Source organism: Rosa chinensis, chromosome 6, assembly GCF_002994745.2.
Source record: "Rosa chinensis cultivar Old Blush chromosome 6, RchiOBHm-V2, whole genome shotgun sequence".
Classification (NCBI taxonomy): domain Eukaryota; kingdom Viridiplantae; phylum Streptophyta; class Magnoliopsida; order Rosales; family Rosaceae; genus Rosa; species Rosa chinensis.
The window spans coordinates 60,295,985-60,320,897 of NC_037093.1; the positions used below are offsets into that span (position 1 = coordinate 60,295,985).

At 37.4% G+C, this 24,913-nt stretch overlaps 3 protein-coding genes and 1 long non-coding RNA gene across 9 annotated transcripts; 2 read left to right on the forward strand and 2 right to left on the reverse strand.

Moving 5' to 3' along the window:
* Window positions 1–2,096: 2,096 nt before the first annotated feature.
* Window positions 2,097–6,492, reverse strand: LOC112172718 (probable protein phosphatase 2C 59). Of its 5 annotated transcripts, none has more exons than XM_024310185.2 (10): window positions 6,337–6,492; window positions 6,138–6,179; window positions 5,893–5,937; window positions 4,786–4,913; window positions 3,980–4,078; window positions 3,726–3,884; window positions 3,430–3,516; window positions 3,258–3,349; window positions 2,871–2,945; window positions 2,097–2,660 (listed from the first exon to the last, which is right to left on the reverse strand). In XM_024310185.2, exons 2-10 carry the CDS (start codon window positions 6,158–6,160, stop codon window positions 2,502–2,504), a joined length of 867 nt encoding a protein of 288 aa, XP_024165953.1. In that variant the 5' UTR covers window positions 6,161–6,179; window positions 6,337–6,492; the 3' UTR covers window positions 2,097–2,501. The 5 variants fall into 5 exon arrangements, with proteins under 5 accessions (XP_024165953.1, XP_024165951.1, XP_024165952.1 ...); XM_024310183.2 differs by having other exon boundaries at window positions 5,893–5,979; window positions 6,089–6,179; XM_024310182.2 differs by having other exon boundaries at window positions 2,100–2,660; window positions 5,893–5,979.
* Window positions 6,493–9,625: 3,133 nt separating this feature from the next.
* On the reverse strand, window positions 9,626–17,024 carry LOC112168735 (uncharacterized protein slr1919). 2 transcript variants are annotated; one of them, XM_024305637.2, is made up of 14 exons: window positions 16,780–17,024; window positions 16,359–16,485; window positions 16,011–16,257; window positions 15,681–15,722; window positions 15,451–15,522; window positions 15,205–15,330; window positions 14,916–15,080; window positions 14,150–14,234; window positions 13,355–13,557; window positions 12,821–12,982; window positions 11,895–12,044; window positions 10,992–11,252; window positions 10,380–10,661; window positions 9,626–9,993 (listed from the first exon to the last, which is right to left on the reverse strand). In XM_024305637.2, the coding sequence occupies exons 1-14, from the start codon at window positions 16,844–16,846 to the stop codon at window positions 9,757–9,759; spliced, it is 2,226 nt and encodes a 741-aa protein (XP_024161405.1). In that variant the 5' UTR covers window positions 16,847–17,024; the 3' UTR covers window positions 9,626–9,756. The 2 variants fall into 2 exon arrangements, with proteins under 2 accessions (XP_024161405.1, XP_024161404.1); XM_024305636.2 differs by having other exon boundaries at window positions 14,916–15,073; window positions 15,195–15,330.
* Window positions 17,025–17,438: 414 nt separating this feature from the next.
* Window positions 17,439–18,147, forward strand: LOC112168738. Its single transcript, XR_002924399.2, has 2 exons — window positions 17,439–17,739; window positions 17,826–18,147. It is a non-coding gene; the product is annotated as an uncharacterized LOC112168738 (long non-coding RNA).
* Window positions 18,148–21,765: 3,618 nt separating this feature from the next.
* LOC112168737 (protein ENHANCED DISEASE RESISTANCE 2-like) lies at window positions 21,766–22,995 on the forward strand. The gene has a single exon (XM_024305639.2). The coding sequence runs from the start codon at window positions 21,972–21,974 to the stop codon at window positions 22,854–22,856; it is 885 nt and encodes a 294-aa protein (XP_024161407.1). The 5' UTR covers window positions 21,766–21,971; the 3' UTR covers window positions 22,857–22,995.
* Window positions 22,996–24,913: the final 1,918 nt, after the last annotated feature.

The following is a 24,913-nucleotide window of genomic DNA, read 5'->3' on the forward strand; positions in this document are numbered from 1 at the left end:
TACACCAGAAGACAATTTTAGACAACCTCTTATATGCCTTTCAGGAAAGAAACAGTGGAATCATGTTCCCAGCTCTGTTTGCATTAGCTGAAGAACTCCATGAAAATGCCAGACCACAGTTTGAAGAAATCTATGAAAATACACAGTAGAGTGCTGTCCAGAATGAAAAATCAAGTATCTAGAAGATCCTGAGAGTGTTAAAGTTCCTGTTTTAGCACTAAAAGAATCAGATTGGTTCGACTTTCATAATCTTATTGGAAGTCAGAATTCTGCCTCATTTCCTCCAACTCTCTTTGTCATTCCTGGACCTTATGTTGGAAGATATGTGATCAATGTTCAAAGTGAGCATCCTCAAGAACACAAGCTCTGGCTTGTTGAAAATGGTTTTGTCCATAATCTTTGGACTAAGACCAATGATGATCTCAAGGGCTTACCACCCATCATAGTCAATACAGTCAAAAATGTCAGAAAAAAAGACTGTATCCTCAGGTTAAAATTCAGATCAACTCCTCCAGAATGGATTCAGAACAGAAATGGTGAAGTTGAATATATCTCCCCATATCATTATGTGAGGATTATACAAGGAAGATATCTCAAGCCTGCCTGTGTGGGATATAACGGCCAGCCAAACTCTAGCATCCCCTGGATGAAAGCCATGTCCCTAGACTATATCCAAAAGATCATCGAAGAAGACAAAGAAAATACATTCCTGGCAGTAGGAGATAAAATCTTAATCACTGCCTATGATCACCCTAACGTGATAAGCAGTGACCTTTTTCTGTCACTTAAGAGAAAGGAAATCGATTCTACGCTAGCATGCTTACGGTGGATCCAAAAGCTTGAAACTGACAACCATTATAAGATGTATGCAGATACAGACGTAGAAGATAATGAAGTTAAAGCTAGGATGGATGACAACTCTCTTGTCCTAGGTCACAATTCTGAAACAGACAAAAACATGTGAAGCAGCAGGTGTAAAAAGCACTGAAAGTAACTTTGGCTTTTCCTAAAAGGTGCTTTTTGCTTTTCAGAAAAACAAGGTGAAAAACATTTCACCTAAAAGAATCTGTTTTTCGCCGAACGACCTCCATCATCAGGAGCACTCACGAGAGCAGAAAATAATAGAGTTGTGATGTACATTAGGTGTTTGAATTCTAGTTTGAGTTCCGCTCCCTATATAAGGGGCCTTAGTTTCAGTTTGTAAGGCATCAGAAAATTGAGTAGAAGAGTCCTCTCTCAAGAAGTAAGAAAGCCATAGTAGCAGTGTGCTCTTTCCTTCCCGTCTAGTGTGAAGTAGTGTGCTTTCATTACAAGTAAGTATATGTAATCATTTTTATGGATAGCTAAACAGCTTTTTAGCTGTTTACCTGAGAATGAGGCTCTGAATTTTTAGTATGTAATTATGTTTAAATAAATAATTTCAAATTACTCACCCATTTCGTCAAAAATTAAATTTTCAAGTTTTATGTTTTTAAAGTTTTATGTTATTATTATTATTGTGATGCTGCCTCTATCCTGTACTATCGTTAAGTTCAGAATTTCTAGTTTTTAGGAAGATTTGCCTCAGCTTAGGATAGAAACAAGCAGCAGTGATTCTGCCTGTTAAAGTAACCGCTAGGCAGGGAGCCGTTAGGTGAAAAACTTGGGCATGTTGAATGCTAGTTTTATTTTTCTCAGAAGTTTGAACAGGTTTTTCTAAGAAAAAGTGAGTTTTGAACCCAAAAGTCAGCATATGATGCATTAGGCACTACTTTAGAAATAACTACCTTTATGAGTCTTTTCCCCTAAAGTTTGTGTAATTTGGCAAAATACCTCATGTTTTTGGGCAAACGGGCAAAACCCCTAATTTTTAATCTTTTATTTTTAAAAGCTTTATTATTGGATTGATACCCCCATAATTTTCCCCAAAAAAAAAAAAAAAAATTCTTATAGATAAAAGCTCCAAAATGAACCGATCAAGAATTTAGATGATTAAATGCTGTACTAAACAATTATCATCTTTCATAATCAAATTAGATATCAACTCTCATAATCAAATAACTAAATGATCCTTGATTTGCTTGAATAATTTGGGAAAATAATATTTGAAAAGTAAATAGAAAATTAACAATTTTGATCATGACATTACAACGTAAAACTTAGCGGTTATAACAAAAGTATCTTGGGACATATTATCCTTCCGTACAGAGTTTAACAATTAGCACGGGATTTACAGCAAATGAAATGAGAATACACTTTACAAACAGATAAAACATTTCTACTACACTTACCACCCCAAAATACAAGCACTAAACTCACATGGTCTTTCTATGCTAGAGGCTGAGGACAAGTAATAAACATAAGCAGTCTCTATCCTTGTAAAAGTACAATGCTACCATAGATTTTCTATGACTATCACCACTGAATTCTTTTATTGCAGCCCACCTACCAGTCTGAAGGAATCAAAGCCCACCTACCAGTCTGAAGGAATCAAAGCCCTTGATCTGAGCTGGATAAGGTGCTTAGCCAGAACTGCTTCGTGATGAACCGCCTGGATTAGCCAAGAAACGGACAACAACGCAAGTAATATTATCAGCACTTCCTCTCTGATATGCTTCCTGCATTAGCCTCTCTGATGCCTGTTTTGGGTCCTGAATTGGTTTGATCATTGCAACGGCTTCCTGAAAACAGGGTATAGAATCACTCAAACCACAGTCATAACTTGACGGTCCCAGCAAAAGTACAAACAACAAATACCACATTATTTAATAACTGTGTGGCAAGTCAAAAATGGTATGGTACGAGACGTGGCAGGATGTCATTCACCCTCCACCCTCAGTGCATTGACAAGAAGTACAGAATAGTAATAAGAATGGAAAATCATGGTAAACCTCATTGGTGACAACATCCCACAGTCCATCACTTGCAAGGATAAGAAACTCAAGACTGTTGTCAATCTTTTCCTCCTGCCAAATAAATAAAAAAAGGCTAATTAAATACTCTGAAAAGCTGAAGAAAGAAACAAGCAACAAAAGCATAAGGCATATAAATCAACCAATTCTTCAATTCAAAAATGCAGAAGCATAAGGCCTACAAATCAACTAATTCTTCAATTCAAGAAATGTCTACTTAAACTGCGACTTGAAATCACATAGGACTGTTACGGATAATAAGCCAGCAATATCTAACTTCCAAGTTCATCAGATAAAAGATTACGAATGAACTAAATCACTTAAAAAATAAGTATTGACATTAATTATCAATAATGAGAATCAAACCTGGATTTCTGGATCAGCAACAACATACTGCTTCAACAGCCTATCTCCAAATGCACGAGAAACAGCAAGAACACCTCCAACTCTCCAAGTTCCTGTTGTTATCATCTCCACCATTAAGAATGCAAACTAGAAATCATGTGAAGGCTTCAAAACAATCATTGAAAAACCTTACCTGCCCACATTACAAATCCTCCTGCATCCTCAATCCGTTGCCGCTCATCAGTTTGGTCCGGCTTGTGATCTCTTGAAACAGCTATTGCTGCAGAATATGAAAAGATCATATTATTAAACCGTGATACATGAATACTGTAACAAATAGACAATCAGCATAGAGTTGCAAGTCCATCTCCTATTTAGATAAAGTCGCAAGCCTCTCTAGCCGTAAGCCCATCTCACCAAACACTAGACACAGGGATAAATTCACTACTCTAACATCACAACTGAGGGAAACAATCTTCAAATTCTTACCATTACCACCCCTGCATATCACTGCTCTGGAATCCCCAACGTTTGCGACAAGCAAACGGTCACCAACTAGGATAGCAGTGGAAGCGGTTGACCCAGCATCTCTATTCTGGTTATTTTCTGACTTCAGGAATTCAGAGTCTGTATGGCTGTATGCATCAGCTGAGGAAAAAAGGATTACTTTTACAGTGTTAGTTTCTTCAAAAACAACAAGAAAGCAACCATATGGTTACTGACTATAGGTAATAGTGACAAACCTATGGCAGATTTGGTGTCAGAAATAAACTTTGGATGCCTGATCAAATTACTAAACAGATTTTGCTTGACATATTCCGCAGCACGTGCACCACCATGACCTGATTCAATCAGAATGCAAAATTTTCTGTGTCATCTATCTGCTTATTTTCAAATGCATGCAACTACATAAAGATCATGAAAATGAATATTTTTGTTATACAAACAGGAGAACAATAATTAAGTACTTAACTTAAAGACTTACTAAGAAAACTAATCCAACAGTAAAGAAGTAGAAAAATGACTACATATATATAGACAAACCATATGGAAATACAACAGAGTCCATCAGAACTCAGAAGCTATTTAAGTTTGATTAGCAATTAAAGTGAATGAAAGCATGTGAAGCTTGTAACCAATGAAGAGGGTCAACCCAAATGTTCATCTGGTCAGAAGATCATCACAGTGTTGTAAAGACAAAAGTTCCAGTGTCCATATAGGGTCAGGTCTCAACTGTGACTCAAAGCTAAACCCACTCAACGTTAAAACCATATTATACTGTACCAACTGCTCTCACATCCAGTAAGCTTTTTTTGATACCCACTAAAAGCCAAACAGGATGTGCAGGTGAAAAGAATCGTATCAATACTAAAGTAGAGAAAAGAGATACCAACACTAGAGAATTTAACATTAAGAAAGAATAAATATCCATAAGCTCACAGACATCTGACAATTGCCTATACTCTATACATTGCATGCCAAGCACGCCATATTCACTTATCCAAGTTTCACAAGCATGGATATAAGTGAGTAATTGAGAGAGTTGTACCATCAAAAACTCCGAAGAGACCAACTATTTCTCCCTCAACACCATCGATTCTTGTCTCATAAAAATCTTCCATAGAAGATCTTTTTCCCGGAGAACTTGCATATCCATAGCTGAACTTTCCATTCTGACTGTTGCCACATGTAACATCACAACTAGTGTCAGACAAATTTCAACAGTGGATGAATTTAAAATGTAATGTAAACACTTAAAATTAAAAGGTGAGGATTAATGTTCAATTCCTATATGGCATTAATAAATAGCCAAATTTAAAGGGATCCATGCATAAATGGAATTAAGGATGAGTTTCTATAGCAAAATGATATGAGCTCATCTTTCCATATATATGAGTTCAGCACTCACAGACATACATTGAGAGAAAATGGCAGTTTGTAGAAAAACCATAACACAAACGGAATGATTTTCTAGAAGGTCCTCAATCACAAAATTCCAGACAATATTGTTTGGGAGATCCATCACACAGGCAAAACAAAATAATATGCAAAAACATGATTTTTGCCTCCGGCGAACACAACAAACCATAATAAAATCAGATGTACAAACCATGATGCAGCCTGACACGACAGAACAATGAAACATAAATTGCAAGTTTCTATAAGTCCCGACTCTTGTTTATTTTAACATTTATAACTGGTCGCGTCGCTAACTAAATTTTATCACCCTTTTGCCCTTCCCCAGTTAAACAAAGATATACGACATAGTTCAGGGTTAGTGGAACAACCAAATCAAAGAACATTATGCGTAAGCAGTATATCATCAGGACCCAGAGGTCTTCTCATGTACGTATGTATACAATACATTACAATAAACGCGTCAGCAGATCCTTGTTATGAAAATTCCCCAAAGCATAAACGTTGGCAGGAAATTAGACAAAGACAAATTGATAATCACTTGCTGTTCCTGAAGAGCTCAATGACAATAAATACATCATACAAGAAACATAGATAGCATTTCAGCTCTAACAATGCGAAAACAGAAAGTAAACAAAAATAGTTTGTTAAAAGCAAAATAAAATTATCATGGTCCATAAAAAGGCAAGAGCAATTGAAAAAAAAAAAAAAGCTAGATCCGAATTGAGAAGTAAGCAACCTGAGGCCACCACCGCTTACGGGTGCGTCGTCAGCATGAACCTGGCTTGAAGATGACAAAACGGAATTGAGATAACCCATGTTATTGCTGGAATGTTGAAATTGCCCACTCGTTATTTCTTTTGCCAGAATGAGAAACTGAAATAATAGGGCTACTGCAATTGCTATATTTAGAGAGCAGATGATACGATTACGACCTATATTGATTGTTATTGTTGTTGCAAGCAAAAATAAAGCTCAAATCACCTAAGGATCATCTCTGATTTCATAAATTACTGAGAGTTTGACCTGTATATCATGCCAAAACCAAAATTTAAAATACAAACTTGATGTAATTGAACAACAAAACAAATCCATGGATCGTGTTGTTCATCAACACAATTCGAAACATAAAAAAATTGGAAAATCAGGTAATAATTGAGATTTAGAGAGAGAGAGGAAGTACCCGAAGGGGAGAGGCGCATAGAAGAGAAAATAAAAGGAGGAGTGAAGAGAGACAGGGCGAGAAATTAAAGGTTTGTTCCAAAGCGAAGAAAAGGACGAGACGGAGTGAGAGAAGCCAAAGCGGATTCTCTGCTATTTTTGGTTTCAGTTTGGCAACGCAAGCACAAGAAGCAATTATTACAAGTTGAATTTTCTCAAACTAAAATTCCGAAAATTCTAAATAATAAATTGTGAAAAATTAAAAATGCAAAAATTATTTTTAACAGAAGGGCAATTTTTTTTTTTTTTTTTTTTTTTTTTTTGAGAAGATAACAGAAGGGCAATTGATAAATAAGTTATTGATAAAGAAAGAAACGATGATGTCATGGTAGTACTGTTTGTTTGTTTGGGTGGGTACTAAAAGGGGTGGAAAGGAGCGAATCATACGTAGCATTGAGACCTAGTCAATGCAGAATACTGATTAGTGGTTACAGACTTGACAGCCTTGCCTTCAACAACCCCTCGATGGAAATTTGTATCAAAAATAAAACCCCTCGATGGAAATTCATTTTTTAACCAAGGTTTACAATTCCATGAGCTTGGGCTTCTTTTGGTGACATGAACACATCTCTTCCCATGTTTTTGGATACAACTCGTAGCGGTTCAAGACACCTTCGTGCATAATCCCTTTTGACGATTTCGTGCAGCTTCAGCTTTTCTGCTTTTAGAATAAATTTGGTCCGATGACAAGAGTCTGATATCCAGTTTTTATTGTTTTTTGTTTATATTTGAGACAATTTTGCCCTCTCTCCCTTTATCACTTAGAGAGAGAGAGACTTTGTCGGACTGCGATCAACGGTCATCAAAATTCGGTCCGATGACAAGAGTCTGATATCCAGTTTTATTGCCTCTTAATCATACCCAATAAACTTTTTATTGCCCACCCCCCCCCCCCCCAATAAAACTTTATTGGGGGATAATAAAAGTCTCCAGCGCCCTCTTTGGGAACCTCTGGCGACTGATGACCTGAATCCCGCAGCCTGTTACGGGATTCCGGCGAAGTCTCCAATGACTTTTTAATTATTTGGAGGGCAAACTTGTCTTTTAATATTTAAATGAGGTAAGTGGGCACACAAATCTTTTATAAAGTAAATGAGCATTTGCTTGGCCCAAATTGGGTAATTGGTCAAGAACCCCATGCCGCCACTGGAACTTGAACATAGATGCTCCAACAAATCATAATATGTTTATTTACTTAAAATGAAAATAAGTTGGAATAAAACTTGTCAATGAGATAAACTCTTGAGGTTAGCTCAAGTGGCGAGCAAATTAATTCTCTTTACACGTTACTAGCAGTTTTGGCACACGAGGTCAAAAAGGATTAGTCTCTTCTTGAGGTTGGCTATAAGAATGTATCGGAACTTGTACAATATCTTCATCATATGTTGCCCAAAAAAAGTGATTTTTGTTGTTAGAGCTTGAACCCTATCGGCTGTAGGCATCTGTAACCAGCGATTCTACATCAGGGATTTGAATAGGTCCTTTTCTCTAACTAGAGTATTTGAATTTTTTTGGACATTCCCACATTATAATATTTTAGATTACAGGATTTATTTTTTATTTCAAAAGGATATTAACTTCATTAGATTCAATAGCCATTAACATGTCGCTGAGCCGTGGCATGTTGGTTAGCTAGCCTAACTAACACCGTGGAGGTCACATATTCAAATTTCACTAACATCAAGGGTGGGGTGGGGAGTTACATTGTCGTTCAGAATCACACAAAAAAACAATAGCCATTAACAAGGGCTAGAGTGTACCATGTACTTGAATCTCCCGAAATTCTATCAAGTAAATGTAACTCATTACAAATCTGTTTTGAACTCGTTATAGCAGCGCACTTATAATATAAAGAACCACTATGTGTCTTGTAAGGCAAAATCATCAGCTAACCTCCCATTAGCCAATCATCCAATTGTGATACCAACAGAATGTCATTTTCTAGCAAATAAATAAGAGCAACCTGTTATCCACATATCACCAACTCATGTAGCATTCGTGATCCGAAAGCGGTTGGTCCTTAACCATATATCGACTCAAATGCCCAAGAATGTCCATCTCTTAGGTCAGGCCCACCCTCATTACTAAATGATAGATGAAGGTAGCAAGGCACCATCCTTATAGGCCCACAAAATAGAAGCATTGACCATCCACCACTAGAAAGAAATCAACCCGAACAAAATCAACGATCAAGATATCTAATCCGACGCTGATGACTAACTCCGACAGTAAGAGATCCAACCCAACACTGATTTGCTATATTTGATGAGCCTCAACTCTATTTGCTTCCGTGCTGCCAAATGTTGATTTCAGTTTCGATGTTCTGTGGCCACCACTCAGCACTGAAGCACTACCACGACGCCTTGCCGGAGCCAGAACAAACTACAATTAGAAAGTAGTTCCGCCGCCACACTTTGTTAAAAAAACCTAGGGCTCTACTCTTGCGAGTTTTTTTTTTTTTTAGATTACTCAATCTTTTTATTTATTTATTATTTATTTTTTTATATTCTGGACGACAATGTAACTCCCCACTCCACCCCTTCCCTGATGTCAGTGAGATTTGAACCCGTGACCTCCACAGTATTAGTTAGGCTAGCTAACTAACAGGCCACGGCTCACCGGCTAGATTACTCGATCTTGTTCCTTCTTAAAAAAAACAAAGAACAATAAAAGAAAAAGTAAATAGCTGGAAAAGAAAAAAGTTGCAATAGTTCTCCTTATCTTGAAAGTTGCAACTCCTTCAAAGTGAGAAAACATGGCAATAATTCATGGACTTGGAAACTCTCTTATCTTTTCATATGGAGCCACATTCTAATTCTGTTGGATTTACTCATTTTTTCTGGTAAGCTCGCAGAGAAATTATGAATTTGATTTAGCCATATCTTCATACTCAGTTCAAACTTGGTACATATGACTCCAATTTATGAAGGAATTGCAGAACTCAATTTTTCTTACATACATTCTGATACTGCTGGTACTAACTATTGGTATTAATGCATGAGAAGGCATACACTTCTCTGATCATTAATTCTTTCAAAATTTGTTCAGGTCATTAGCTAATAGCTATCATATGAGAAAATATTCTAATATTTTCTGGTCCCCACAATTCCCTTCTGCTGAGGGCAATAACCTAAGGCTGGTACCCGATACAATGCCAAATCTTTTGAGCTATTACATCAATCAATATATAATACCGTGCACTATGTTTCAAGTGAAAGAAACAAAAGCCTTTAACTTGACTACAACGTTAATGCACGGTGACCTTTTCCCTTTCATATATAAGTGAGAAGTCCTATATACAAACTAATGAAACAAGCAGTATAAATGGGTTCTGATAAAACTTGAGTAAATAAATAAATATATAATACTGTTATGACTTAAATTAGCTGCGGTTTTTTACCAACTTGTGCATAAGTCTAGATAGAGAAATGAAAGTAGTTTCTGGGATTTTGCCACTAAAATGAATGAGTAGCGACGAAAAGATATCTAAAGTAAACCTATGAACCTCTGGTGTAAACGCCACGCGTATAAGCATTGCTGTCCACTCCTCTGGGGCCAACTTTACAGCTTGACTGAAATAGTGAAACCCATTTACCACCCTCACGAGCATGGTATGTCCCTGCAAAAACAGGACAAAAAACACATAAGTAACCTCATCTCTCTCCATGTCATAAAATAAAAAAATAAAAAATAAAAAAACCTCATCTCTCTCCATCAACTCGCTTTTATTATTTTCCACCAACATCTTTTCTCATGGGTGTGATAAACTTTGCATATTAATTGATGTGGTAATCAGATACATACATCTCATGCATTTTCCTCTGCAAAAACTGGGTGCAACTCTTAGCATACAAGCTTGAGTTAAGTGTAACTTCTGAATTTAGCATACCAAGTTACCAACTTGAGTTACTTCAAGGGTGAACTTTTGTTTGGAGTTACTGAAGCCTACTTTAAAAGTGATTATTATGATCGCTCTGATAATTTGATAGGAGAAAGTGAGAGAACCTCTGAGTCAAGTGTGTCTCTGGCTTCGGGATTGTCATTGAACATGTTACCAACAACTTCATCCTGAAAAAAAGCATCAGCTGCACCAATTATATCCCGAACAAGGAATACACGTACCCTTTGACCCTTCGCAGAGAGAATGAAGTGTAAAAGATCTTCAGTGGCGGCAACAACAGCATGCATGTCAAATGATTTCCTTCTCAAAGGATTAGGAGTACTACTCTCCTCCAAATTAGGGGACTCTCTAACAGACTCAGAAGCCTGTTCAGATATTGCTGCAACCTGGAAAAAGATATAGATGCCCAATAAGAATTGGGTTTATGGTTTTAAGGAATATAATTAACTTGAAAGGAATTCTATGTTGTACTGTTGGTGAATTGCTTAATGTGAACAATAAACTAAGTCATCTATCCCAAAATCAAGGAACAGAGGATTCCTTGTTCAACAACTTGGTCAATGACTCCTAATCAAACATATACAATGACACATGAACTTTGAAGGACCTTTTTAAAACTCCATACATTATAGTACATAGTATCTATTATGTACATAAAAATGTATGCTTCTATATGCATGAACTATGAAGGGAAAATGAAAGAATAAGCAACCTACCAGGCGTTCTAGCCTATTCCACCTTATGGATCCATCACTGCATATGAGAAGTTCTCTTAAAATTCTTCTCATATCAGGATTTGGGTCAGCCAAAAGTCTTCCAACCACAAAAGGATATGCACTCTCAACAACTTTGAAATCAGGATCCAGAACTTTGGCCGTGCCTTCCAGTGATCCCAGAGCCCTTATCACCAGGGCATAGTCCGGAGGAAGAGAGAAGTTGAATTCATACATAATATCGTATAGTTGGTCCATTATTCCCTACAATTCATTGAATGAGTGTCTAACAAAGGGAGAAGCAACGCAAGACAGTTCACCAAAAACCCCATTGTTGTTGCATAAATGTGTGTGTGTATATTCAAAATTTTAAACCAAGTTATCATGTACAAGCTTAGATAATTATCGAGAGTGACCTAATTTGTTGATACTGAAATTCCAGGACCTTAAATTATTATTTTGTTTTCCAAAAGAAAAAGAAAAGGAAAAAGAAAAAAAAAACAAGTGTATGTTAACAGTCAAGTAGAGAAAAAATGAGGTGTAATACACTTCCACAGTTCCACACAGGATTCTCAGTTGAACATGCACATATATAAAATCTGTTGTTGTTGTTTATTTATTTATATTTTTTATTTTTAAATCCCTTGCTCCAACTAACAAGATCCCATTTCAGAGGTCATAGTCACACCCACGCCATCTCAATTTAAATGCGGTCACATACTGCCAAAATTCAAAATGAACATATCTGATGGACCTAATGTGTGCAATGAGCTTTCAAGTTCTTAGAGTTAGCATAATACTTGTACGCACTATCAATCCCATGTATATATTAAACAATAATTGAAGAGATCACATAGCCAAAAGTGTGGTCTACATGAATATGCAGACACGGGCTGAAGCACAAACCTGAAAATCTTGAGATTGTCTGTTCCTGTCACTAAAGGATGCTTTCATTGCATCTGCAACTGGTTGTATATCAACCCCTTCAGGAATAAATCCCAACGAAAGAAAGTCATTTGCCAAACCCAGAGAGTCACGATTAACAAAGTGCACAAGCTGAAAGAAACAAAGACTTATCAACAAACATGTCAATCATCTGGCAGATAAATATAGCTATGTCATATACAAAAGAGAGACAAACCACAAAAATAAACAACCTAATGAGATACTTTCAGTGAGGCCACCGACTATAAAATTTACATGAAATGATGCTAGATAGATTAAGAACATGATGTGGCAGTTCATGTGGAATTTAAACATCCAATAATTCCAAAGAGACCAATGTAAAAAATGCCCACATTTGCACATCATGTGGTACAAGAAAACTTGGTCTGTGTAGCATTATCTTTTACATGTTAGTAATTGAATGAAAACATCAAAGGGCATGAAATCCAAGTATAGAATACTATTTTAAGAATGGAACAGTGCCCTTAAGCCAACAAGAGATAAAATTGCAATTTAAATATTTTAAAAAGTCAAGAATAGTAGTAGAAAAGAAAACTGAGCCACCAAATGTTAAACGATCAAAACAGAACTAGCTTAATAACATGTAGCAGCCACTCAATCCACTTGTCCATCTATTTCTTTCTAGCCATTGAACTCGTTCTCTTACTTTTGTTCCCAGACCTCCCATGCAACTCAATAGGAGGTTAGCATTAGGGAAAGTATACAAGAATGGAGAGAAAAAATGGGCACGATGCAATTTCTCTTAACAAAATGCCAGACCTCCCATCCAAATTATATTTTTTACAAAGGGAATTTAAACTATACTCCTACATACACAACAAATCTAAACTTGAGCCCTGAGCTTCAAATAATTCAACAGTACTTACCATTTGAATAAGCCCCACGCGATAATGTCGCGGAATATCACCCATCATTCCAAAATCAAAATATGCAAGAGCACCACTATCAGTGGCAACAAGATTACCAGGATGTGGGTCAGCATGGAAGAATCCCACCTCAAGCAGTTGTCTCAAAGAACAGTATAATCCCTAGAAAGACAGATAAAGGAAATGTAAGAGCCAAATTATCTGCAGTATTAGTATCTAACATACAATGCAAACTCGTATTCATTGCTAGTTGCTGCAAGAGCATCTAGGAATACTTCTACGTTTGAGCAAGGCAAACCTTTGACCAGCCCACTAGTTGCCATTTGTTATTTTACATGCCGACTTATATAATGACATCAGATCTTGGTTTAACCTAGAAAATTAAAATTCTAGCTCAATTCAATTATTAAACTCTCTTTGCTGTAGTGTAGTAGCCTATCACTTTATTTTCTATTTCTGCAATGCCACAAGTGGAAACACAAATTAACAAAAATTGCCACTGCAGATAGACGTGGAGCGATTCCATCCAAGTACCTGGTCAATGAGTTCTTTTCTGTTCAGAAAGGCCGTCTTTAGGCCAATTTCATCTGTAAGCTTTATTCCATCAATCCACTCCATTGTCAGCACTGCCCTTCGGGTAAGGTCCCAATATATTTTTGGCACTTTTATACAGTTTGCCTCTTTATGTCTACTAGTTTTCCCAGCTGTAGCATTTGGATAATCCTTTTTCTCATCACCTGTCAATCAGAAAGAAACTTCTACTGATATAACAGCTCCCTTTGTAGAAAATACACATCACAGAATATGACGAGTTCTCATATATAACAAATTCTTAGAAGTGAACTGCCATCTGGTATAGCAGAATAATATCACAAGATGTACTAGCCTTTTAAACTAAGCTACAGCAATATGTTATAGGGCACTCATTTTGGCACTCCACTTTGCCATATATTTCATCTCTTGCATTCCACTTTTATGACTGCCAAAATCACTCCCCATATTATATAATAATTTCCTAATTCTTATACACTAAAATTAAGACCATGCTATTTAAAACTTAGCATTCTCAAATAACATGAAGATATGTATTTAACAGCGATAAAGCCAAGACGTGACCAATAGGTAAAGAGGTTTAGGCATATTTTGAAAAAGAAAAAAAAATTCACCCTCGAATGTATCCAGAAGACATGATGTCCCAACAAGCAAGCATTCCTCTAATCACTGGTGTGAACATCATAGAAGGGGTGGCACACCAGCTGACCAACATTGTATAAAGACTTCTACATCTACTGAACACATTGTGCTTGTTACATATGGAGGAAAACTTACGTGGATGTGAAGCATAGAGAGAAGCAAAACGTTCAGCATTTTTTGCCTCTAGAATGTAATCAATTTCATCAAACATGTGCCTCACCTGTTAATTCAAGAGAGACCACACAATGCCCCCAAAGTGTCAGGCAAATTGAATATACCAAAAGAAAGAAACATAAACGTGAACAAACAAAATGGAAACACAAAGGAAGGAATCCTACTATAAGAGAACAATTATAACATGTAAAAGTGAAAATTTTGTTGTCGTTATCACGGCGACCAACTTGTAATGTACAGATGTCAGCACATGCATGCAAGCCTACTATATTCATAAACCCTAGAACAAGATCAACAACTCTAGATTCTTATACATAATGATAAAGTAATCTGGGGTTCACATCCAAAACCAATTGGCAATGGATGGAGTGGCCCAAACCCTTATAAACTCATAGGCAAGGTCCCATTTTTCCCATGTGGGATCTATAATCTCAACACGCCCCCGCACTTGTGGCGAATTTTCAAGCCATACACGTGGACAACTTTTGGGTGACGAGGAGCCCGTGTGGCCGTTAGGCATGCACACGTGGGTAACCCGCTCTGATACCATGATAAAGTAATCTGGAGTTCACATCCAAAACCAATTGGCAATGGATGGAGTGGCCCAAATCCTTATAAACTCATAGGCAAGGTCCCATTTTTCCCATGTGGGATCTATAATCTCAACACATAATGGAGACTTAAAGAAATGACAGAAACCAGTCCACATGAAATCCAGACCACTCACCATCTCATTCACTGCCACTAATAGATCTTTGCGGGCCTCGGCAAATCGCTTTAATTGGCCCCCAATCATATGGAATAACAAGGCATCAAGGGTCAATGAAAGTGACATGCCAGGCCTTTGTACTTTAACAGCTACCAGCTCCCCAGAGTGCAGGTGAGCTGCAAACTTGAACAACAAAACAAACCATTCAGCAACAATAGAAGTCATTATTTAAACATTTTCTAGGAGAATCTACATCCATCTAATTAAGCATATGACCATTAAAAAGACTTCTGTAACCTTTATAGACCTGCCCTAGGGATGCTGCAGCAATAGGCTGTGGGCTAATATCAGCAAAAATGTCTGAAACACGAACTCCAAGCTGGGATTCAATAGATTTAATAGCTACAGGGGTTGGAAATGGGGGTATTTGATCCTGTAACATACAATCAAGATTTGATAAGAAAAATTTAAGAGATCTATCTCAGTAAAAGCTATAACATTTAATTAAATGGCTGCTAGCGAAGGGGCTCATGGATGAAAGAAATCTAGTAACCTGTAACTTAACAAGCTCTTGGCAGTATTCAGTTGGTAGTATATCTGGCCTAGTGCTCAAAGCCTGACCAAGCTGTACTTCAAACATCATTGGGTTAATTAGTTACATCCTTTTATCATGCAATTAGAAAGGAGCAAATCATATAAAAGTTGCATTCATTTAGATGCTACAGATCATGCAAAAGAAATAAAATTGGTCTTGAAAATTTCACAACAGATATAGTGACTTGCCTTGATATAGAAAGGTCCCAAGCGGATAAGAGTTTCACGAAACTGCAATAAATCACATTAAAGTTTCTGTAAAATTTAGTTAGAAACTTGTTTACTAGAATAAGTTACATAAACTGAGTTATACATAGCATCCAAAGTTTCCCATATGCTGCTAGTAAGTCAGTAAAAAGAGGGGTAAAAAGTTGGTCATGTTTAACCTGAAATGACAGAAATATAAAAACTAAAATTCGTAGTGACCAGCCACCAGAATTCAATTTCTCTGGGGTGTTTCTAAATCAACAGACACAACTAAAAAACCATATGAAACAGAAGTAAATATTAGTCAATTACCTTGATGGCACGTTTCCTTATGTCTTGAACAAAGAATTGCCAGATTGTTAGCTTCAACACGTGAAACGAAATAATTGCTGCTCTATACAAAGCCAAAAATGGACCAAAACGGTAGGCAGCAGAAAAACTTCTGGAGCGATTAGCTCCAAGAGCATGTCCAAATTCACTTTCTAATGACTCCTTCCTCAACTTTGCATATTCGGCGGACGGACTGTCACCGTGCACGCTGGTGAAGCCCGTGGAAAAACTGCATAACAGAGACAAGTTAAGCAAAAAAATCCCGAAAAAAAAAAAAAATGTCTTGCATCTCCGGTATTAAAAATACTGATAAACTTGTCATGAACTCACGAATGTCGTTGTAGCCAGTAATATGGAGACCCATTGTGTTGTTTCCATCCAATTTCAATAAACTTGTGGCATCCCAAAGGTATGCATTTCTGTATTATGGTCTCCACATAAATTTCATGGCATAGAGCTGCATAATTTTTAATTAGTAAGTTGAGAATTGTAAATACCAAGCTAAACCATTGAGGGCACTATAACATATTCAGAATTCCTCCTATGTTGTCTATGTATGTATGTATTTGCCAATATGATTAAGCAACAAAATCAAGAGAATAAGCAATTGGATTATAGTTTCATCCTGCATTTCCTCAAATAAACAAACAGAAAATAAAATAAAGTCCTAAGTGAAGGGATGATGCGAGCGATAAAGAAAGTGAAACAGAGAGAGAGAGAGAGAGAGAGAGAGAGAGAGAGAGAGAGGTACTTTGGGAGAGGAGAGTGGCATGGCGGTGACGCTTGACAGTGGCAAAGACATTCCTCATCGGCAGCATAAATTTAGTGCAGCGGAGCTCGCCAACCCATCAGGTATTGATTTTGCACGCCAAGTGATTCTGGTAGTGCTCCAGAGGAAAAGAGAGAGCCTGGAGACCCAGAAAGCTGCCACGTTTTATCAGCAGTGAACTCGACACCTCCTCCACGCCAAACCGCCTCCTCTGGTTTTTTTTTTCTTTTTTTTTTTTTTTGGAGATCAAATTGCAGTTTTATTTTTAGTTTCTTTTATTATTAATATTTTTATTGTATGAAATTGGGGTTAAATGTAGTAGATAAAAAATAAAAACTTTTTTATATTTTTAACTGCAACCATCAAATTTAATCCATCACTTAGTGCGCTGTAAGATTGTTCGAATGACCTAACATAAAACTTAGTGTTTAGCGTTGAAGTCCAAAACTTCGATTAATTTGTGGCCAACAGATTCAATATGCATTTAGATTCATGCACATGTAGCGGGAGATTAGTCTGAAAAGTGTGAATTTCACTCCCCTACTTTAATTACACAATTCAGACCCAAAAAAAAAAAAAAAAAAAACTTAATTACACAATGTTCAACTTTAAAGATCATGCTTTTAGGGTTTCAAACTTACATACTACCTAATAAATCTTGGATTGATTGGGGAGAGTGGGCTTGGAGTTTTATAAGCTGTCAGCTGTGGTGTTAAGATAGTTAAATCGACCCAATTCTAGATCCGACCCACTTCTACCCCGGGTTCTCACATACTCGCATTCTGCTCCGGTAACTCGAATAAACCTTGTGATTGATTGCAGGAGAGTTTGGCTCTACTCTCCGGAATGGCGAATCAGCAACCGCCATCTCTACGGCCATGGTTTCTCGAGGCAGTGCCATTCATCGTGCTTCTCCTAATAGCAGCTCATGTCCTCGCTTTGGTATGCTCAAGCTTTTTTACTTCCGTTTTGCTTCTTCTTTTAGTCTCTGATATCTGATTCTTTTCTCCTTTTGCATCATGATATAGGTCTATTGGATATACAGATTAGCTACTGAGAAAGAGAAACAACCCCAGAGGAGAAAAGCACACTAAGCCACAGGTTTTGATTTGCGAAAAAAAAAAAAAAAAAATTGTTGATTTCTTGTGGGAAGAATGTTAATTAAGTTTGATTATGAGCTAGTCGTCCTTTTTATTTACTGCAGTTACTGGTTCGTGTACTAATAGCTTATGGAGTGCGACAATTTACTTAATTAAGAGAATTAACAGACACATTTGAGTGTTGTTAATTTCTTGGGTTTTTTATCTTCTACTCTTTTAATATTTCGATTCATAATTTATTTTCAAGTAACAGGCACTGCAGTTCTCTTGTTATATATCGGGTGATCTGTGCAATTTATAAGGTCAGTGTGTTCTATATTTAGTTTCCTTTTGGTTTATGAGAATGTATGAGCAAGAGGAACCAACCTTGTTTGATTCTTGTGCCATTTCCTCCCATCTTTTAATTTAATACTGTTTTTCGGTTGCTGATTAATTTAAGGGAGAGTAATAAATGAAATATGCTAAGGGTTTATCTGCTTGAATTATATAATAAGTTTGATAAATGATTTCATACTAAGTATTTACTGATTAGTTGAATATTACTGGATGAGACAGATGGAATGCTATATACTTTGTCAAACTTAACAGGAAGTTAAACATACGTATATTACAAGAGAATCTCCAGTATGGTGTATTACCATACCAATGGAAGTTCACTTTATCATACTTATGAAATTCACTCAGTTTGGTGATTCTTGATCTCTAGTTTTAATTCCATGTTTACTATCCATGCTTACTCCCATATCCAGATGATCTTTCGATGTGGGTAAGCTGCAATGGCTTCAGAGTCATGTTTGAATCTTTTTTGGTTAGAAGTCATGGGTTTAGTTTGGTATTGTTATCACCTTGCATTTTCCTATAGAAGGTACTTGCCAATGCATAAGAAACGTATTGGTTTGTACTTGCCGTGAGCTTAAGCATGTATACATGAATCATGTGTGTACATTATGAACGGTGTTTGCGTAGTTCTTTTAGTTAAACTCTGGATGACCTTGAAGCCCAGCGAGGTCATGTCACCGTGCTTCCATTGCAGGTGTGTTTTTAAACTTTGTTTTTACACTGAAGTGTCTCAAGCATTTTTTAGATTTCTCTTTACACTTTGTTGTTTAGTTCTTCTATTAAAACTCTGTAAGTCTTTCGTTTTTAGAGCCCAAAAACTAGATTTGACGGTTAGAAACCATTGCAACCAACTATTAGTTTGTCTCTAAGCCATAAAGTTTTTTTATTAATGTTAGGATGACAATTGCACCTATTATCGGTATTTTGTTATTCATTGGCCAGTACTTTGCCTAAAGCTTCCTTGTCTTCTTTTCTTTGCCCAAACCAATTATTTTTGTATGAAATAATTTGAGCATCCCGCGTGACAAAATGTTTTCTTTAGATGGAATCTTGAACTTGATTGTTTACATCTTATATCACAAAGCAACATCATGTGAATGTTGCAGACTATTGTAGCGTCGCAGTATATGGGAAACCCTAACTGGTTCAGAATGATATAATTGTAGTGGTCATCATTTGTTACCTGCCATTTGTATAGTTTTGGTCTTCCCCTAAAACACTTTAAAATAATAAAACTGCAAGCATACATTTACGATGATACCTGAAATGACAACACCAGTGACTCTATTACTTAAAAAAATAAAGTAACATATATCTCTTCAGTTCGAGAATGAGATGCAACAAATGCGCCTTTCCTTTTGTTTCCTAAGCTGGATGTGAGAATTGAACAATGAAACTTGGTTCCTTCTTTTGGGGTTTACCTTCATGCTGCATTTTTGGATCTGAAAATCGAGTGCAGCAGCTGCCCTTGCAGTAGTCGGCTTGGCTCTTATTCTGTGGCGGCTGATGAGGAGAATAGGTTTGGGATTAGGTTCTTTTGGAGCAGTGATTGTTGCAAGATACAGCGAGAATGATAGAGAGAGTAAAGCTTCATCCTCATTTCTCTAACATTAGAGTATCTCATCCCAATTTTCTTTATATCATGTCATCTGCATAAGAACTGATAGGACAATTGATGAAGAATGATGAAGCATACAAGTGGAATCTTTACATGGTGATGGACTTTGTGGAGATCTTGCCTGGTTGGGGAAAGTTTAAGTAAATTTAGGCTGATATTATTAGGATATTTCAACTAGGATTTCTTTTCGATTCTTCTTAATCTAGAATAGGAAGGTTCTTTATTAGTATGATTTTACTAGGACTTTATTAGGGTTGTTTTATCCTAGTTTTTGTAGAATTATCTCAACCTCTCTACATATAGATGCCTTTGTAGTCTTTTATTTTCAGATTTGAGTTAATAAAATTGAAAGCTTCCTAGGTGTGATGCATAGAAACCCTACCGCTATTGCTAGTAATCCTATCCTAGAACCTTACTACTATGATGCTAGTTGTTCTATCCCTTTTCCCTTAGTTTTCCTGTCCTTAAACTCGTAAAATCCCTACTGTTCCTTGAACAACCAGAAACCCTATCCTACTGGTGTAACCATAAACCCTATTTGTCCTGCATCAACGATCATCTTGATGTAACAAATACTACAGCAGTATTTCTGAATAGATTTTTGACCAAAAAATCAGGTTCAAGCAAGAATTTTAGATTGAGATAATGCCTGAAATGTCATGCCCCCTACTCGTGACTAATCTACAAATACAAACGAGTAATGCAATCAAGGAGGGAGAGAGAGAGGACGCACCTGGTCAGTATCCCTTTGAGTGGCAGAGGGAGGTACAGCCGGTGAACAATGTTAAATTTGTGGGGAGGTCACATGGCAAATGCAGAGATCCTATTAGACTGCCTTAATCTTTAATGTTACAAAGTCCAAAGCTATCTATTTTTATGGTGTTCCTTAGCATTACTATCTTGTTATTGGTCTCTAGTATATTTGAAAATGGAGGTGTAACACTGTTTGATAAGAACTTCTATTTTCCTCCCTGTCATGACATATTATCATCTGTTTGCAAAAAGTTGATCTGTTACTGATAAGACTATTCAAGGTAGATTTCAGAGGCTATGCAATTGTGATGGAAGCTTCCATTCTTGGTTGATAAGCTAAATACTGATGCCAGTCTCAACAATCATAGGGGGATTAATTATATGTGCTGGTTCATAAATGACTGGTTTGTGGCTTAACAATTTCAATGTGAATCTAGGCACTGGGATGGTACTTCAGGGCTTAACATATTACTATTGAGGTCTATGGCCTGGTGCTGGACTTGGACTATAGATTTCAGTATATGTTGCTGATGTTGATAGCCTGATACTGATGCCAATCCTTCTCTCTCATTTTTTTGGTTTGATACTGGATTGCTGATTTTTATTTAGTTTGGTCAACACTAGCAGAGTTTTTATGATTAGCCAATCTCTCATATTTATAAAGAACTGAATGGAGACGGCCAGGCACGCAGGTTTTGGTACTCTAAAAAATTCTTTGACTTGGTGTAAAACGTCTCATGGTTTGTTGTAAAAGCTATTGTTAGCCATAAGTTTGCTAGCAACGGCCACCCCCAAATCGAAGTAATTACGGAATCCCAAATGTGAAATCCTCTATTCGTAAGGCCCGTAAGTCCAATCTAGAGTTGATGCCGGGTCCAAATAGCATCCAAATCACTTTAGCCACCCAAATCTCATTTTGTACCCAAATCACTCTAGGCACCCCAATTGGTTTGGGCACCCTTTCATCACCCTTGCCATTCTCAACGGTCAACGCAACTTCATAACCCAGTCGTAGACAATACCAATCCTCTCCAGACCGGCAATCATTGGGACTAATATAGATAAACTAGAAACGGAGGAAAAAAAAAAATGAAAAACCAACGGGAAAAGGAGAAAGCACCAGATGCTTATAAAAAAAAATAGTAATGGGGAAAAGAAAAGAAAAATTATATGCTTTGTACGGAAAAAAAAAATTATATGCGCTTCCAGCATAAAGCGCTCTTATCGTAATATTCTTAAAACTTAAGGGCATCTCTGTATGGTTCTTATTATACACACCAGGTGTAGCCATCCTATTGAGGTTTTCACTCTTCACTCGTATAGAGAAGAGTCGCATCGAGAAAACCAAAACCAAGGAGAGTAGTATGTGTCCGACAAAGCCGAAGCACCGGAGTTCAGTAGTCGATCACGCCGGCAAATGCTCCAGATCCGGAGAGTCCACAACCTCCACCGCCGACTGGATCTCCGAGACAATCCAAGGCGGATCCTTACCCCACGTCGACCTCCACACTGGAACGAACGGCTGGGCATCACCTCCCGGCGACCTATTCTCTCTCCGTGGAAAAAACTACTTGACAAGACGACAAAAAGCGCCCGCCGGAGACTACCTACTGACCCCGGTGGCCACCGACTGGCTCAAATCCAGTTCGAAGCTGGAAAATGTACTCGCCCGTCCCGATAACCGTGTGGCGCACGCGCTGCGGAAGGCCCAAGCCCAAGGCAAGTCCCTGAAGAGCTTCATCTTCGCTGTGAATCTACAGGTGCCAGGTAAGGACCAGCACAGCGCGGTGTTCTACTTCGCCGCAGAGGATCCCATCCCGTCGGGGTCACTCCTCCACCGGTTCATCAACGGCGACGACGCGTTCCGGAACCAGCGGTTCAAGATCGTGAATCGGATCGTGAAAGGGCCGTGGATCGTTGAGAAAACGGTGGGGAATTACAGCGCGTGTTTGTTGGGGAAAGCGCTGACGTGTAATTACCATAGAGGACCAAACTACTTGGAGATTGACGTGGATATCGCCAGCTCCGGGATCGCCAAGGCCATCCTGCGACTGGCATTGAGATACGTGACGAGCGTGACGATCGACATGGGGTTTCTGGTGGAGGCGCAGACAGAGGATGAGTTGCCCGAGAGGTTAGTCGGTGCCGTTAGGATTTGCCAGATGGAGATGTCCTCCGCAACGGTAATCGACGCGCCGCCGCACGTCGCTCGTGCCCAGAGTTTTGCCAGGGTTAATCACAACTGTTAGTTTATTTATTTCTCTCTCTCACTCTTTTTTTTTTTTTTTGCTTTAATTTTGTTGTTATTTATGCCTATTTGGATTGGCGGGTGTACGTAGATAATAAAATTGAAATCGGAACAACAAATAACAATATTGGTTTTTGTTCTTCTCCGTGATTTTACTGGTAAGCAAGCAAACAACACTGTTAAGATTTTGGTGGTGGGATCAGTTAAGTCGGAAAATGACATTCGTCATTGTCATATTCCATTCTCCTACGTCATTAACCATTTCCCAGGTTGATATTCACACTGCAAAAATGCAAAGCAAGCTTGAACCTCTTTTTGCGGTTATATATACATCTACCCTAAACTTGTGGACAACGATGGGGTTGATGAATTCTGGTCGAAGCTAGGTTAGCCATACAATTGATTCTTGAATGAGTTGTACCGCAAGAAATGATTACTACCTTTCGGCCGTTGATATATTATCAAATTGTAGACTGGTATTTCAGGATATTTTTCTCTGTTTTTCTTTTTTATCAATAAAGTAGAAACAAAAGATAACGAGCGAGAGTTGTATGATTAGCTTCCAAGTTCCGATATTTGCTTTACTCTAGCTTTACTCTTGGCACATCTTTTGTTTTGGGAATATATTTTGTTAGGCTTTTACGCCTTTACCTTAATTACTCTAGGCCCTTAGTCTTACTGATTTGTTTCTTAAACGTCTTCTTTTTTTTTTTCTTTTTTCTTTTTTTTTAAATCAAATCAACCAAGTGCGTTAGATAAACATCAATAACGCATCAAACATTCAGTAAATGTTACTAGCAAAAGATGATAATGGCAACAAAACAATAACAATAATGACTTAAATAAAACGTCAAGCAGACAAATGCGACACTGAAAGTCTGAAACATCACCAAAATCAACTTTAAACCCTAACCAATCCCACTCAAAATAACAAAAATGATAGCCACAAACACAAGAATTGTTCAACTTAAAATATGATTATCACCACGTACTGAAGCAGTATCGTCACAAGGGCCTCTGCATCTGATCAAGAATCGACTGCAGAGCTTGAGCAGTATTTAAGAATGACTTTGTCTCCAACGATTCAACTGCGCACAATCAAATTGCCCAACAAACTCCTTCTAAACCCATAAGAATATGGATTCGATGAAGGTGGCCGAAAACAACTTTAGCCTTCAACTCGAGAAGAGAACTTAACTTGAGAAATCTTTGAGAATGAGTTTTAAGGGAGAGATCTAATTAAACAGAAAATTGAGAATAGGTAATGGGTACTTTGATTAGATCAAATCACCATTAAGGGCTTATTATTCACCACACAAGAGACTAAAACGAGATGAAATTTTAACAAAACGAAAAGAAAAGAAGAGTAGGGGAGGAGGTGCTCTTTCCCTTGTGATGGTGACTAAGGTTTTTTTTCGTGACTAGATTAAACTTTTTTTTTTTTTGGGTGACTAGGGTTTTTGTTTTTCCTTTGAGGGAAGAGAGCGGTAACTAAGTACATTTTTTGTTTCATTTGTTTCTTAATTAGTAATGGGCTTGCTGAAATTTTCAATTTCTTCTGTCTCTGACAGTCTGACTATAATCAATTATCGATTGAGAAAGTAAGAAGAAAACAATTGTTGATGGAGAATTTTTGGTTTTGAATTTTGAGTCGACAAACCTCTCCCCAAAACAGCGCATACCAGAATCTGGTGGGTGGGGCTGAATCTTTTGGGTTTCTATATTGACCGTCCAGTTGTTTGGCATCGGAGTATAGACTGACCGACATCAATTGAAATTCCTGTTACTCCGTTCCTTTTTCTTTTCAGCCCTTGTGGCATGTATGCTCTCACTCTCTTCATCCTTTTGTAATTATTAGACTGACCCTAGACTGTATCATTCATTCCCAATGAGACCAAATTCATTGACTCAAATATTATTATATATAAATAGAACAAAACAACTATTTGGTCTGATGTCATAATCTCCTTTTTGTAAGTGGGAGGTTGTGTGTTTGATTCACAAAAGATTAGTTGTAGCATTTGATGTTTATCTGATAAAATAAAAAAATAAAAACTC

Coding starts and splice junctions, on each gene's coding strand:
- LOC112172718 (XM_024310182.2), bottom strand. CDS start 6,160: ATGAAATCAGAGATGATCCTTAG. Junction 3,517..3,725: donor GATATGCAGGGGTGGTAATG/GTAAGAATTTGA, acceptor CATATTCTGCAG/CAATAGCTGTTTCAAGAGAT. Junction 2,946..3,257: donor TTGCTGATCCAGAAATCCAG/GTTTGATTCTCA, acceptor TTTATTTGGCAG/GAGGAAAAGATTGACAACAG.
- LOC112168735 (XM_024305636.2), bottom strand. CDS start 16,846: ATGCTGCCGATGAGGAATGTCTTTGCCACTGTCAAGCGTCACCGCCAT. Junction 15,723..16,010: donor TAAGGAAACGTGCCATCAAG/GTAATTGACTAA, acceptor GATTTATTGCAG/TTTCGTGAAACTCTTATCCG. Junction 14,235..14,915: donor TAGTGGCAGTGAATGAGATG/GTGAGTGGTCTG, acceptor TTGAATTAACAG/GTGAGGCACATGTTTGATGA.
- LOC112168737 (XM_024305639.2), top strand. CDS start 21,972: ATGTGTCCGACAAAGCCGAAGCACCGGAGTTCAGTAGTCGATCACGCC.